Genomic DNA, 15,371 nt, shown 5'->3' with positions numbered 1-15,371 from the left:
ATCAATCCTGTCTCTAGGACAGGCCCCACTCAAGAATCTTGGTTAATCCTGTCCCTAGGAGATGTCCCACACAAGAACCTGGATCAATCCCGTCTCTAGGACGGGCCCCACTCAAGAATCTTGGTTAATCCTGTCCCTAGGAGATGTCCCACACAAGAACTTGGATCAATCCCGTCTCTAGGACAGGCCCCACTCAGAATCTTGGTTAATCCTGTCCCTAGTGTTTTGCGGAGAAAAGAAGAAACCTCACAACTTGTAAAAGTTGTAAAGCCCGGTATGCTTTATTACGACGCGCGCTGGACGCAAGACTCCCCAAAAGGGCATGCGTACCCCTGAAGATTTCAGACCTCCTTTTATCTCCCTTCCAAATGCATATGCATACAGTTTCACAATAAGTTCATACATATTCATCTTGCATGACACTTAGCACTAATTCTTCTTTATCGAAGGAATTCCTAGGTCGGGGGCAGATTGACCTCGCGGTTTTCTGTTTTTCTTTCTCTGTCTCCTTGCTGTCTCTGGAATGCGGCCTCTCCTTCAGCTTTAGCTCCACAGACCCTTCACTTCTCCTAGACACTTCACCTAGTTCAGGATGGATACTCTGTCTCATTCGAGATGTCCCACACAAGAACCTGGATCAATCCTGTCTCTAGGACAGGTCCCACACAAGAACCTTGGTTAATCCTATCTCTAAGAGACATCCTGAACAAGATCCTGGATCAATCCTGTCTCTAGGATGGGCCCCACTCAAGAATCTTGGTTAATCCTGTCTCTAGGAGATGTCCCACACAAGAACTTGGATCAATCCCGTCTCTAGGACAGGCCCCACTCAAGAATCTTGGTTAATCCTGTCCCTAGGAGATGTCCCACACAAGAACCTGGATCAATCCTGTCTCTAGGACGGGCCCCACTCAAGAATCTTGGTTAATCCTGTCCCTAGGAGATGTCCCACACAAGATCCTGGATCAATCCCGTCTCTAGGACAGCTCCTAAACACAAACCTCAGTTAATCCTGTCGCTAGGAGATGTCCCACACAAGAACCTGGATCAATCCTGTCTCTAGGACAGGCCCCACTCAAGAATCTTGGTTAATCCTGTCCCTAGGAGATGTCCCACACAAGATCCTGGATCAATCCCGTCTCTAGGACAGCTCCTAAACACAAACCCCAGTTAATCCTGTCGCTAGGCCTGGCTCCCCCCTCTAACCCGGTGTGTGTCTCCGCAGACCCCCCGGCGGTGGAGCCGGCGTTCCTGGAGCTGCGGCAGGGCCAGGGCCGCGCCGTCACCATGAGCTGCCGCGTGCTGCGCGCGTACCCCACGCGGGTGCTGAGCTACGAGTGGCGCCTGGGCGGGCGCCTGCTGCGCTCGGGGCACTTCGACCTGCAGGACTCCACCGAGTTCACCGTCAGCAGCCTCTCCCGCGACTCCTACGGCCTCTACAACTGCAACATCATCAACGAGGCGGGCGCCGGCCGCTGCAGCTTCCTCGTCACAGGTAGGAGGAGTGGAGCTGGGAATGAAACCGCTCCTTAGTTTGGTTTTTTTTTAATGGTTTTTGAAGGGGTTTTAGGGAGTTTGTTTGGGTTTTCCCAGGGGGTTCTCTGAGGGTTCCCTTCAGAACTGTGTTTGTGGAGTGTTTGAATTGTTTGGGTTGTTTGGGTTTTGTTGGGTGAGGCTTGGTAGAGCTCAAGCAACAAAAGGAAGATTCCAAGATTTTGAGTATCAAATCTGTCACTGTATAGGAATCTGGAATCTATCACTTACATGAATTTTTAGTTTGAAATCTGTCCCTATAAGAATCTCAAATCTGTCACTGTGGGAGTTTTGAGTTTGGAATCTGAAGGTTCTCTTCAAAACCGTGTTCATGGAGTGTTTGGGTTTTGTTGGGTGAGGCTTGGTAGAGCTCAAGCAACAAAAGGAAGATTCTAGATTTTGAGTATCAAATCTGTCACTGTATAGGAATCTGGAATCTATCACTGTAGGAATTCTGAGTTTGGAATCTGTCCCTAATGGACTCTGGAACCTGTCCCTATAGGAATCTGGAATCCATCACTACGGGAGTTTTGAGTTTGGAATCTGTCACTTATAGCAATTTTGAGTTTGGAATCTGTCCCTATAGGACTCTGGAACCTGTCCCTATAGGAATCTGGAATCTGTCACTATGGGAGTTTTGAGTTTGGAATCTGAAGGTTCTCTTCAAAACCGTGTTCATGGAGTGTTTGGGTTTTGCTGGGTGAGGCTTGGTAGAGCTCAAGCAACAAAAGGAAGATTCTAGATTTTGAGTATCAAATCTGTCACTGTATAGGAATCTGGAATCTATCACTGTAGGAATTCTGAGTTTGGAATCTGTCCCTAATGGACTCTGGAATCTGTCCCTATAGGACTCTGGAACCTGTCCCTGTAGGAATCTGGAATCTGTCACTACGGGAGTTTTGAGTTTGGAATCTGTCACTTACAGGAATTTTGAGTTTGGAATCTGTCCCTATAGGAATCTGGAATCTGTCACTATGGGAGTTTTGAGTTTGAAATCTGTCCCTATAAGAATCTCAAATCTGTCACTATGGGAGTTTTGAGTTTGGAATCTGAAGGTTCTCTTCAAAACCGTGTTCATGGAGTGTTTGGGTTTTGCTGGGTGAGGCTTGGTAGAGCTCAAGCAACAAAAAGAAGATTCTAGATTTTGAGTTTGGAATCTGTCACCACAGGAATTTGGAATCTGTCACTTATAGGAATTTTGAGTTTGGAATCTGTCCCTATAGGAATCTGGAATCTGTCACTATAGAACACAAAATAACATGAGCCCACACCCTGCTGTTTTCAAGGTAAAAAAGGGAAGTTTCTTTTCTGACTCCAACATTTATAGATTTCTAAAAGTGACAGTGGATTGGAGGGTGACAGTGCCACCTCTCCAATGACACTGGACAAACCAACAGTCCATCAAATTTTTCTTCTTCTATAAAGAATGCAAAACAATAAATTATTTACATAAATTGTGTGAGAAAGTTCATTACAGGAATGTAAACATCAGAAGGCTTAGAAAGTCCAAAAAAATCAGGGTGACAGGAATCTCTGGTTTGGGAGTAGCCAGGAGATAAATGGACGTGATGGGGATGACATCCCCTTGGCAGGAATTTCTCACAGCACAAATGTGGTGGGAGCACAGCAAATCCCACAGTTCTGGATGGCTCCTCTCCTTCCAAATGGGACCCAGCCTTTGGCTGACACCATTCAGAGCCTGCTGGAGGGGTTTTCACAGCCACCAACTTCTCCAAATCTTGGGATTTTAATCCCAAAGGCAGCTCTGAAGGAAACCAGAAAAACTGTTTGGCCTCAAATGAGTAAATTTGGTTCAATCTATTCATCAGGATTTGGATCCCAGACTGTGGAAATCCATTCCAAGGCAATCATTTTGCCAGGATTGGGGGCAACTGGAGTGATTTTAGCAAACCACAAAACTGAAAATGAGTCCTAAAATGATTTTATGATGTTTTCCATTTCCCACCTCTGCCTGTGCTCATTTAGGGTTCATCCCATCCTGGTAATTTATGGTGGATTAAGGATGCTGGAAGTAACACTTTGACTTTTCTTAGCCTTTTAAAGTTAAAGCTGAGTATATTTAGCAAATAAATTCTTTTGGCTCTGCTGTGCTCCTGAATCTCAGCAGCACAGATGGAGTCAAAGCCCCAGGGAACTGAAAACGCTGAAAAAAAATGATGAAATGGTTAAAAAGGAGGCTTGGATTTCACTGGGAATGTGAATAGAGACAAGAAATTGGGCCCTTCTTAGGCATGATTGGAAAAAAAAAGCCAAATAAATAACTGCAAGGCAGGAATGTGGCAGTTGTGTGGAGCTTTTGTTTTGGGGGGAATAATGGGTTGTTGTAACCCATTTTTAGCTGGTTTATTTCTGGTTTTTCATGCAGGAAAATAGAAATGTGCTGGACTGGGGCTGCAGAAAACCATTGGTATGCTCAGAGAAAGCTTTTCAGTACAGCATTTCATGCAGCCTGGCTTTAAAGATTTATTCTGACCCCCGAGCCTGCAGAATCTCCTTTTTTTTTTTCCTTCCCTGTATATTTTGAGCCAGATTGGAGGAGATGAAAGCCAAATAAATCACACATGGAAAAGGGGTTAATTTATAGCATCTGGGCCAACACGAGGCAGATGTAACCTGCCAGTCTCTTCAAAATAAATAAGAAGTGACAAGGCAAATTGTGTTTGTGGGGAAGCAGAGCTGAGTTCATGCTCCTCACAGCTTCACCACCTCGAGATTTTATTCAGGGCCAGATCATATCCAGAGAGCAACAAGAAGTCCATTCCAGGCTGTGGCTTCGGAAATCCCTGCCAGGGCTGGGAGCAAATAAATCAAACAGATCCGTGAATGGCAGAGGCTGAGGAGCCTCCCTGAGGGAGGATTTGGTGCTGGAGAAGGAGGGGGATGAGCACAGGGAGCTTCTCCCTCCCTGGAGCAGCTGCTGAGGTGGCAGAGGTTCCTCCAGGACACACCTGAGCCCTGCTGGGTCACGGCCTGGCCTGGCCTGACCAGCTGGGGACACCCCAGGAGCAGCTTTGTCACTGTGGGGTGGCTTCTCAAGGCAGGGGCGGGCTGGTCTCTGTGTTTTGCAGGTTCCCAGTTTGCAAAGGAGGGATGAAGAATTCTTCTTCTTCTTCTTCTTCTTCTTCTTCTTCTTCTTCTTCTTCTTCTTCTTCTTCTTCTTCTTCTTCTTCTTCTTCTTCTTCTTCTTCTTCTTCTTTCTCCTTCTCCTCTCCTCCTCCTCCTCCTCCTCCTCCTCCTTCTCCTTCTCCTTCTCCTTCTCCTTCTCCTTCTCCTTCTCCTTCTCCTTCTCCTTCTCCTTCTCCTTCTCCTTCTCCTTCTCCTTCTCCTTCTCCTTCTCCTTCTCCTTCTCCTTCTCCTTCTCCTCCTTCTTCTTCTTCTTCTTCTTCTTCCTCTTCTTCTTCTTCTTCTTCTTCTTCTTCTCCTTCTCCTCCTCCTCCTCCTCCTCCTCCTTCTCCTCCTCCTTCTCCTTCTCCTTCTCCTCCTCCTTCTCCTTCTTCTCCTTCTTCCTCTTCTTGTTGTTGTTCTTCTTCTTGTTCTTCTTCTTCCTCTCCTTCCCCTTGTTCCTCTTCTTTTTCTCCTCCTCTTCTTCCTCTTCTTTTTCTTCTCCTCCTCCTCCCCCCTTCTATCTTCTTCCTCATCTTCCTCTTTTTCCTCTTCCTCCTCCTGCTTTTCCTCCTCCTCCTCTTCCTTCTTCTCGTTCCATTTCATCTTCCTCATTGTTATTTTTCTGCATCACTAACAAGGGTCAGAACAAGAGGGAGCAGCCTCAGGCTGCTCCAGGGAAGGTTAAGTTGGATATCAGGGGAAATTCCTCCAGGAATCCCAATCCCTGGAATTGTCCCAAACCCATGGATGAGGCTCTGGAGGCCATGGGATGGTGGTGACTGTAGGGGGAGGATTGACAGCCACACCTGATGGTCCTAAAGGTCTTTTCCAATGATTTTTCCATGATTATCTGCACCCCTGGGGAGCCGTTTAGGATTGGGGTTACCTAGAACTGATTTTACCTGACAACTCCTGGTTTAAAATTTCTCCTCAGTTTGGGAAGTTTGACCCCCTTGAGCTGGAATTTTCTCTGCTGGGGCTGAATTTGTCCCCAGAGTTGTGTCCAAAGAGGGATTTTTTGATTTTTTTAGACAATATTCTGTTCCCTCTCCATGAAATTCTTTAATCAGGGCTGGATACACATCCGTGGGGGATTCCTTCCTGAATTTCCACCAGGAATCTCTGTCCATAGTGGATGGGGCTGGCTTGGCAGGGCTGCAGATTTAATATTAAAATTCAAAATTTCAATTATTCATCACCACCCCGGGTAGGACTAAACAAAGCTCTAATGTCATTCCATGGACTTAATTCCTTTTATCAACCAACTCCTGATCCCACCAGCGAGGGAAGACACTTTGGAATATTAATTCTGTGTTGTTCTGGCCTGTGGAATATTTTTGCCGTGGGATATTGCGTTAATTAACGAGCTCATCTTTAATTATTTACTCTGTCTTACATCACCCCGTCAGCGCTTCCAGCCAAGTGCAACATCAAGCCAATCAAGGGCTAATTGGGGAGGGTTTAATTGTTAGCTCGTGATCAGAGCTTTCCCTTTCCTTGAAGCTCTTGGAAACTCTTTGGGGCTGGTGATGCTCAAACCCGACAATCCAAACATTCCTTCCCTGCCAACACCTCCAGAAGGGAATATCCCCATCCATGGCAGGAATAATTCAGGTTGGAAAAGACCTTGGAGATGATCCAGTCCAACCTTCCACCACTAATCCATGGGACACCCAGGTACCTCACATCTCCTGCCTTCCCTTCTCCCAGAAAAATGAGATTTGAGGAGATGGACCCTGGATCATCCCTTCTGTTGATCCCAGAATCCACCTCTGGAAAGAGCTCTTTATATTCTCTAATAAAAAACATCTTTTGGACCTTTCCAGGAGAAGAACACATGGAAATACTTTGTTTTTTCCAGGTTTTCCCTGATTTTTGGATATTTTAAGTGGCAAAATGGAGCACAACAAACCCTGGACTAGGTTTGTCCCCATCGTGTTCCTTCTGGATGAGGCAAGGATGGACCTTGGAAAGGATGAACAGGTCCAAGGATGGACTTGTTCCATGAAAGATCTTGGAATTATGGAATGGTTTGGGTTGGAAAAGGCCATGGGAAGGGACATTTTAAACAAAATCTGGTTGCTCCAAACCCCATCCAAGCTGGCCTTGGACAATTCCAGGGATGGAATATCCACCCCACCCCTTGGCAAACCCTCCCCATGGATTTAAGTCAACACGAACTCGGATTTAGAGGATTTGGGAAAGTTTTGCCCTCTCTTGGGGAAACCATCCTCAGTTTTTTCCACATTTATGAAGGATGAATGGGAGGATGTGATCCTCCCATTTTCCCCAATTCCCTGGGAGATTCCCTTTTCAAGATCAGGCACCTCTCCAGGTGCTTCGTTCAGGAATTTCTCAGTGTTTGCTCTGTGCCCCTGCCACCATCCCTGGTAGCACCGTGGTCCTCAGCATTGGAAATTATTTGGAATCATTTCCAAATTCCCACTGGTACAGGATTCCCAGAGAAACTGTGGCTGCCACTTGTGTGAGCTTTAAAATTCCAACTGGAGCAGCAGCAAAAATTTTTTTTATTTTAATTAAAAACCTTGGGGATTCCAACAGAGCCTCTCCTAAAAATGGCCAAAAACTCCTGGAGGACAGGGAAGGCCCTGGAACTCATTCCTGGAGGAATAAGGGAAGGCCACAAATGAAGAAACATTTTTAAGGTCCCTTCCAAGCCAAATAATTCCCCGATTTTCAGCTTCCATGGGGAGGCAGGAGGTGACTGGGATGATCCAGCTGCAGGACTGGGATGAGGAGCAGATCCAGGAGGAGACAGATGTTGCCTTTCCCAATTGCAAATAAAGAACAAAACATCTTCTCTTTCTTCCTTCAGCCTTTCCATAAAATAGAGATCCTGGAATAAAGCAGAGCACGGAAGGGGCAGCATTTTCCATAAATTCAGTGTCTCCCACTATTTCACAGAGTTAAATGCAGGGTTTTATTCAGGATTTATGCTCTCCCAGCACTGTAAAGATGGAAAGGGCTGGAGCTGAGGTTGCCACGAGGGGAAGCGTTTATAAATCTCTGGTTTTATTTCCTTTCCCTGAGTGTGATAGAGTGGGAGCTGCTCTGCTCAGAGCTCACAGCCAGCTCCTGTCACCAGCAGTGCCACAAACGTGGGACAGAGCTGCTGCAATTCCCAAAACTCCAAGGAATTGGCAGAACTTGATGAGAAAATAAGGAAGAAACAGATAAGGAAATGATTCCTTGAATGCTCTGTGTCCACACAATTCCCATTGTTTGTTCCTGCAGGACAGGGAGCCAACTCCAGTCTCACCTTCTGGGATCTGGGACATTTAGGGACACAGGGTTTGGGGCATTGCTGAGGTCCCTGTGCTGCTCTTTTCTCATCCCAGCTGGAATTTGCAGTGCCCAGTCCACAACAATTCCTTTAAGGGATTAATTTCCCCAGGGATCCATGGCTGAGTGATCCCAATGGACCACAGGATGAGGAATTCTGGGTGATTGTTTTCTCTAAAAGGGATCAGGTGAACCTCTTTCCTTTTGTTTTAGAAAAAAATATCTCCCAGTCTTCAAAAATAAGGAATGTGGAATCCAAGGATGCAGAATGTGTTAAATACAGATTTTATGGGCTACAAATTGACAGCTGAGAAATTCAGGTGTCAGAAACAGCTGGTCCTGAGCCAGATTTATTGTCTGAGATCTGAGGATGAAAGGCATGGGAACACTTCAGGGAAAGTTGAAAAGCTGAGGAAACCACAGAGCCAACAATGAAATCCTCTTGAAATGTGGAAAACAGCTCTGGGATTGAAGGCAGAGTGGGAAATGGGCACTGAGAGAGGGATCCTTTTATCAGAGTGAAATCCAACTCCAGCACCAAGATCTGCTAAAATCTGGAGAATTGGGATAGAAATCACTCTGCCTCCTGGATTTCCATCCCAAGGGATGATAATAAATGATCTTGGAAGTTCTGGATTAGGATATTTCAGTCCATTTGGTAAATAAATGGGAATTTGGCAGGGCGGAGATGTTGTTTCCTTGCTTTGAACAATTTCAAACCCAGGGACAGAGAGAGGGACTGTGGATAAAGGCCTGGAGCAGCCAGGACAAGGGGAATGACTCCACTTCTGTTCAGGACATTTCTCCAGCTTTTAGATCCCAGGGGAGCTCAGAATGGAGCAACTGAAGTGACTTTTCCCCTTTGCTTGCTTTCTCTAATTCAGTGCCACAGAGATTTCATCCCCTTTTTGACCTTACACTGGTACAGGGCTGGTGGAAAATGTTTGGATGTTTGGATGCACTGCCTGGAGGGATTGAATGCTGCACAATAAATGCTCATGACTGAAAATGTTCCTCTGGAGAGGAGAAGGCTCCAGGGAGAGCTCAGAGCCCCTGGCAGGGCCTGAAGGGGCTCCAGGAGAGCTGCAGAGGGACTGGGGACAAGGGATGGAGGGACAGGAGCCAGGGAATGGCTTTAGGCTGGAAAAGGGGAGATTTAGGTTGGTTATTGGGAAGGAATTCCTGGCTGGGAGGGTGGGGAGAGGATGAGATGGAATTGCCAGAGCAGCTGTGGCTGCCTCTGGATCCCTGGCAGTGCCCAAGGCCCTGTACCCAGGGACACTCAGGGACACACAGAGACAGCCAGGGGGACACGGGGACAGACAAGGACACAATAGAACACCCAGGGCTGAGGCCTCTCTCAGCTGGGGCTCCTCTCCAGGCTGAGCAGCCCCAGCTCCCTCAGCCTTTCCTGGGCACAGAGATGCTCCAGCCCTTCCTCATCCTCACATCCCTCCTCTGGACCAGATCCAGGAGCTCCAGGTCCCTCCTGTCCTGCTGATCCCAGAGCTGGACACAGGATCCCCAGGGATGAAACTCCACAAACTCTGAACCACCTGGGCTTTGAGGTGGGAAGCCCATTGAGAGCTGAGACCCCAGAAACCTCCCCCATTCCTGTCATCCCAGCTAAAAATGATCTTCCCACCCCAAAATCCACATTGTGCCAACCTCCAGGCTCCCAAACATGAGCTGAACTTTCTGTGTGACACAACCCAACTCCTGCTTCCATTCAAAGCTCTGGGAAGCCTCAGAGAAAACCAACAAGCCAACATCCTCACATCCCTCCCCTGGATCATATCGAGGAGCTCCAGGTCCCTCCTCTCTTTTTAGGGAAGATGAAACAGGAAAGCCTTATCAATATGATTGCCTGGCAAAAGATTTGGAGAATATGGAAACTATAAGTGAGATTGAAATGAAAGCAAGCTTTGAGATCCCTCAGTTACTGAACAACTGGAAAACAATGGTGTGGCTGCTGAAGGTGATCCCCTTTTGATGGAACAACACCCTCTGCTTGCAGACAGGCCCAAGGGTCAGAGCAGACCCTACAGCTTGGCAGAAGGGGCCCAAAGAGGAGTTTGTAGGGTTTAATATGTAACAGTATGGTAATGTAATGATTCTTATAGGCTGTGTGTAAATGCTGAAGGATTTGTATCTTGTACTGGATTGGTTAGTGAGAATTAGAATATTCAACACAGAAGAAATTTATGGTATTGGAATGGGAACTTCACCCTCTTATCCTCTCTTTTACTCTCTCATCCTCTCTCCCCCTCTCTTCTCTCAGGCCTGCTCTGAGCTGTGGCTGCAGCTCCCAGCAGGGCCCTGCACCCAGGCCCTGTGCAATGAACCCCAAATCCCAGCAGGGCCCTGCACCCAGGCCCTTTGCAATGAACCCCAAATCCCAGCAGGGCCCTGCACCCAGGCCCTGTGCAATGAACCCCAAATCCCAGCAGGGCCCTGCACCCAGGCCCTTTGCAATAAACCCCAAATCCCAGCAGGGCCCTGCACCCAGGCCCTGTGCAATAAACCACAAGTTCCTGACCTGGCTGCAGAGATCTCTGCCCTCCATCCCGACCGTCCTACCCCCCAACGCTCCTACACTCTCCCAAGATCCAGAGTCAAGGGATTTGGGTACAAGGGACATTTCCATGTTCCACATAACTCCCACACTTACCGAAGCCACCTCTGCTTTCCCTGCACTCCAAAGCACATCCCTGCTTCGTGAAGTTTACAAGGGAAGCTCTCAGTGTTGTGCTGTTGAATTTCCAGCCTCTCCATTCCCGGGGTTGTTTTCACAGGGATTTGGGATAATGCAGCTCTTCAGGAGCCTCATTATTGCCCCAAAGGTGCCGGTGTTGTTCAAGTGCCCCTCCTGTGACAAGTGGCTCATTATGGCTCCTCTCAGTCCCCCCCAGAGATCCCATTATATCCAACAGCAGTGGGAGTGGGAAGAGGATAATTTGCATCCAGCATGAGCTTTTCCCATTATTCCCACTTCTCAGGAACAAGGAAAACAAATCGTCTCCACCGCTGCTCCCTTTTTATTCCCACTGCAGTTCCTTTTTGCCAGCAGTGGTTTTGCTTTGCTTCCTCTCCTTGGAATATTGTTGTTTGCTCCTCCACTCCGGGCTAATTCCAGGTCCTCCTTCCCCAGGCAATTGGGAAAAATATCTTGGCTAAAAGGGCTTTTTATGCTTGGAAAAGAAAAGCGTGGTTGGAGAGAAAAGCTGGATCAATAGGTGCCGTGTTGCTGTTTATTCCCGGGATTTTGCCTTTGTTCCTTTGCATTTGGGGGGCTTTTAAGGCATTTTTTCCTCCTCTTCTCACGGCTTTTCTGCTGATGGAAATTGTCCCATTTGGAATTTGAAATGCCTCTCATCCCTCTCTATTTCCACCTTCAGGGATAGTTTTGAGGAGAAAATCCCTAAGTTCAGTGTTTGTTTTGTCACTAACTCCTGAAATCCCAGTTAAGGGAAGGGAGTAATGAGTCCATATCCCTCCCATATTCCATGTGACAGGCAGGCCATGTCTTCCCAGGTTTTTCCAGCCCTTTCCCAATGATTCCCACTGCCAAATCCCTGCAGAAGTATGAATGGAAATAGAAAGCTCTCAAGGCCTTGGAACCTGGGAATGAGGAGTTGGATCTCAAACCTTGGATACTGGGAATGAGTGGCTGGATCCAGTTGAATCTCGACCCCTGGATCCTGGGAATGAGGGTTTGGATCTCAACCACTGGATTTTGGGGACGAGGTGTGGTTGCAGTTGAATCTCAACCTTTGGGTCCTGGGAATGAAGGGATGGCTGCAGTTGGATCTCAGCCCTTGGATCCTGGGAATGAGGGGTGGCTCCAGCTGGAACCCTTGGATCTGGAAATGCCCCACTGAAGTTATTTCCTGATAATTTCTGTGTGTTTTCCCTCCTTTTCCTGATGGATGGGTGAATTCTTGGCTGGCTGAGTTATTCCCTGGCTGCCTGGCCATTCTGTGATTTCCAGTCATGCCTTATCAAGGCTGCCCTAGAGCAGGGATTTATCCAAAGCATCTCCTCCATGGATCCACCTTGGGCAGCACCAGAGCCCAGCCAGGGCTGCACCCAAGATCAACCAAAATGGCCCCAAAATGCACGGCCGGGCACGGGCTCTGTCCCTGGGATCAGTTCTGCTCCATTTGCACCTTGCAGTTCATTGTCCCATCCCAGCTTTAGCCCAGGCAGTCCCACCCCGCTTGTTTTTCTCTCTTCAGTCCCCCTTGTTTATGTCGCCGCATTTCTCTTCACAGAGAAAAGCAAGGCACAATTCTGCCCAAGAATATCTCTGAGATTCACTTTCTCTGAACTTCAGAGAAAGAAAACACAATTCTTATCATTTGCTGTGTTTGTGCCACAGCAGAATGCAATGTGGGGATTGTTTACACACAGTGATGGTGATTTGGTTCCTTGGCCTGTCAGGGCCATGTGTGTGTGTGTGTGTGTCAGGACTGAGGGTGACACACATGAGATTCTGGGCAGTGTGAGCAGAGCTGAGTGCTTGGCAGATTCGGTTTAGATGTAATGTAATATAGTATAGAATAATATAGTATAATAAAGTAATTAATTAGCCTTCTGATAAGATGGAGTCAGATGCATCATTTTCTCCCTGCCATGGTGATACAGCAACCTCTTGAGCTAGGTTTGATAAGCTCTCTGAGGCCCATAACACACCTAAGATAGCTCAGCTACTCTTGGAGGCATAAAAATCAGCAGGATGGCTTCTGTTACAGTGTTGGGGACAGAAAAGTTTAATAAAAGGCAAAATAACAAACAGAGAAAAACTGAGCTAAGTGCCAAACATTCTTGCTCTTAGTAAAACACCTCACTAAAGCGATTGGTTTCTTTGCTCACTCCTTTTTCTAGTTAATTGTCCAGGCAGGACTTTTGTGCTTCAGTCCAATTAGCTATCCCTAAGTTTGAGGTGAAGAGCCTAGGCCTGTGATGTGTCTTTTTCACCTAATGGAGGAGAGAAACTTGTGGGCTTCTTTCCTTTTTGAGGGGACACAGGATAGTTTTGTCACTCCGTCAACAGGGAACACATTCCTACACCAGTGGGGTCGTCCTGTTTTGATATGTTTGTGCTCTTGGGGCTCTAAGGACTTGCAGGGTCCCTGTTGGTGGCAGCTTTAGTTCTGGAGAAATCCAGTAAAGTTCGCAAATTTCTGTCGGTGATGGAGAGGGACGGGGAGACTGACTCGGTGATCAGAATCCAATTTTATTGTGGGATACAAATGCTTATATTCTATTTCAGGGAGACTAGTAATGTGTACTGCAATGATTAGGTTAAAATCACAAACACAAACTTCTGCATGTAACAACATCTCTGGCTTGCAGAGTTCAATGGGATTTTCTTTTTCCTGTTCGCAATCCAGGTCTAATTTTCAAAGTTCCCTTTGCTTTTGCCAATCATCCTGTTATCAAATCTCTTATGTCAACCAGGTCCAAAGTCCATCATCTGTCTTGTGTCCCCCAACATTCCAACAAATTTCAAGCTTGGCACTGCCCTATCGGGCAGGGCAAGTGGCCACAAACAGAGGCCATTTTCCATGGGAAAAAGAAGTCATTTCCCCAGGGTCTGGGTATCAGACTAAAAGTGGTGTTTGTGGCTCTAAGGACTTGTTGGTTCCTAGCTGCTCACAGCTTTAGTTTTGGAGAAATCCAGCAAAGTTTGACAATTTCTAGCTTGGCGCCACACAGTCTGCATGTGCGAGTGGCCACAAACGGAGGCCATTTTCCATGGGAAAAAGAAGTCATTTCCCCAGAGTCTGGGTATCAAATTAAAAGTGGTGTTTGTGGCTGTAAGGACTTGCAGGGTCCTCGCTGCTGGCAGCTTTAGTTTTGGAGAATTCAGCAAAGTTTGCAAATTTAACGCATGGAACGTCGCAGCCGGACGTTGCGAGTGGCCACAACGAGAGACCATTTACCATGGGAAAAAAAAAGTCCTTTCCCCAGGTTCTGGGTATTGGATTAAAGTTGATATTTGGGGCTCTAAGGACTTGCAGGGTCCTCATTGCTGGCAACTTTAGTTTTGAGGAATTCAGCAAAGTTTGCAAATTTCTTGCTTGGCATCCACAGTCGGTCAGGGCAGGTGGACACAGAGGCCATTTGACGTGGGAAAAAGAAGTCATTTCTCCAGGGTCTGGGGATCAGATGAAAGGTGGCCTTTGGGCCTCTAAGGACTTGCAGGGTCCTCGCTGCTGGCAGCTTTAGTTTTGGAGAATTCAGCAAAGTTTGCAAATTTAACGCATGGAATGTCGCAGTTGGACGTTGCGAGTGGCCACAACGAGAGACCATTTACCATGGGAAAAAAAAGTCCTTTCCCCAGGTTCTGGATATTGGATTAAAGTTGATGTTTGTGGCTCTAAGGACTTGCAGAGTCCTCATTGTGCTGTTGAATTTCCAGCCTCTCCATTCCCGGGGTTGTTTTCACAGGGATTTGGGATAATGCAGCTCTTCAGGAGCCTCATTATTGCCCCAAAGGTGCCGGTGTTGTTCAAGTGCCCCTCCTGTGACAAGTGGCTCATTATGGCTCCTCTCAGTCCCCCCCAGAGATGGCAGCTTTAGTTTTGAGGAATTCAGCAAAGTTCGCAAATTTCTCGCTTGGCATCACAGAATCAGGGCGGGTGGGCACAAACGGAGGCCATTTCCCCAGGATCTGGGTATCAGATGAAAGGTGGCCTTTGGAGCTCTAAGGACTTGCAGGGTCCTCGCTGCTGCAGGCAGCTTTAGGTTAGGGCCTGAGATTTGGGTCATTTGTCCTTGGTGCCCAGCTGGAGCAGGAATTGTTTTGTCTCCCTGCTCTGTGCACAGAGCTCACCATGCCCTCATATGAAGCCCAGACCCTCACACTGAAGCAGCACAGAATGTGAAACATAGAAAAGCTGAACCTGAGGCATCAGCGCTTTCCCTAATTCCATCTTTTCCCCAGGAAAAGCCTACGCGCCGGAGTTCTACTACGACACGTACAACCCGCTGTGGCAGAACCGGCCGCGGGTCTATTCCTACAGCCTGCAGTGGACGCAGATGAACCCCAGCGCCGTGGATCGGATCCTGGCCTATCGCCTGGGCATCCGCCAGGTGAGACGGCACCACCGGGGGGCTTGCGGCTGGGGCCTCTGGGCGAGCTGCTGGGCTGCTAGGGAACTCTGCTTTATTTTACTTTATTTTATTTTATTTTATTTTATTTTATTTTATTTTATTTTATTTTATTTTATTTTATTTTATTTTATTTTATTCCATTCCATTCCATTCCATTCCATTCCATTCCATTCCATTCCATTCCACTCCATTCCATTCCATTCCATTCCATTCCATTCCATTCCATTCCATTCCATTCCTTTCCATTCCATCCCATGTTATTTTACATGAATTACTTTTTGTTTCAT

General features: G+C 47.2%; 1 protein-coding gene across 2 annotated transcripts in view; it reads left to right on the top strand.

The window, feature by feature from the left end:
• MDGA2 (MAM domain containing glycosylphosphatidylinositol anchor 2) overlaps positions 1 to 15,371 on the top strand; it is a 226,059-nt gene that overhangs the window by 169,195 nt on the left and 41,493 nt on the right. For both annotated transcript variants that reach the window (XR_010440695.1, XM_064716005.1), the window contains exons 9-10: positions 1,226 to 1,495; positions 14,915 to 15,063. Coding sequence is in view for 1 of the 2 variants with exons in the window: in XM_064716005.1 (XP_064572075.1) it covers positions 1,226 to 1,495; positions 14,915 to 15,063 (419 nt within the window). In the remaining variant the exon portion in view is untranslated. The remainder of the gene's footprint in view (positions 1 to 1,225; positions 1,496 to 14,914; positions 15,064 to 15,371) is intronic.

The sequence above is a fragment of the Zonotrichia leucophrys genome, chromosome 5, assembly GCF_028769735.1.
Source record: "Zonotrichia leucophrys gambelii isolate GWCS_2022_RI chromosome 5, RI_Zleu_2.0, whole genome shotgun sequence".
NCBI lineage: Eukaryota > Metazoa > Chordata > Aves > Passeriformes > Passerellidae > Zonotrichia > Zonotrichia leucophrys.
The sequence above is the reverse complement of the archived record's forward strand: the minus strand, read 5'-3'. Positions and strand labels throughout refer to the sequence as shown.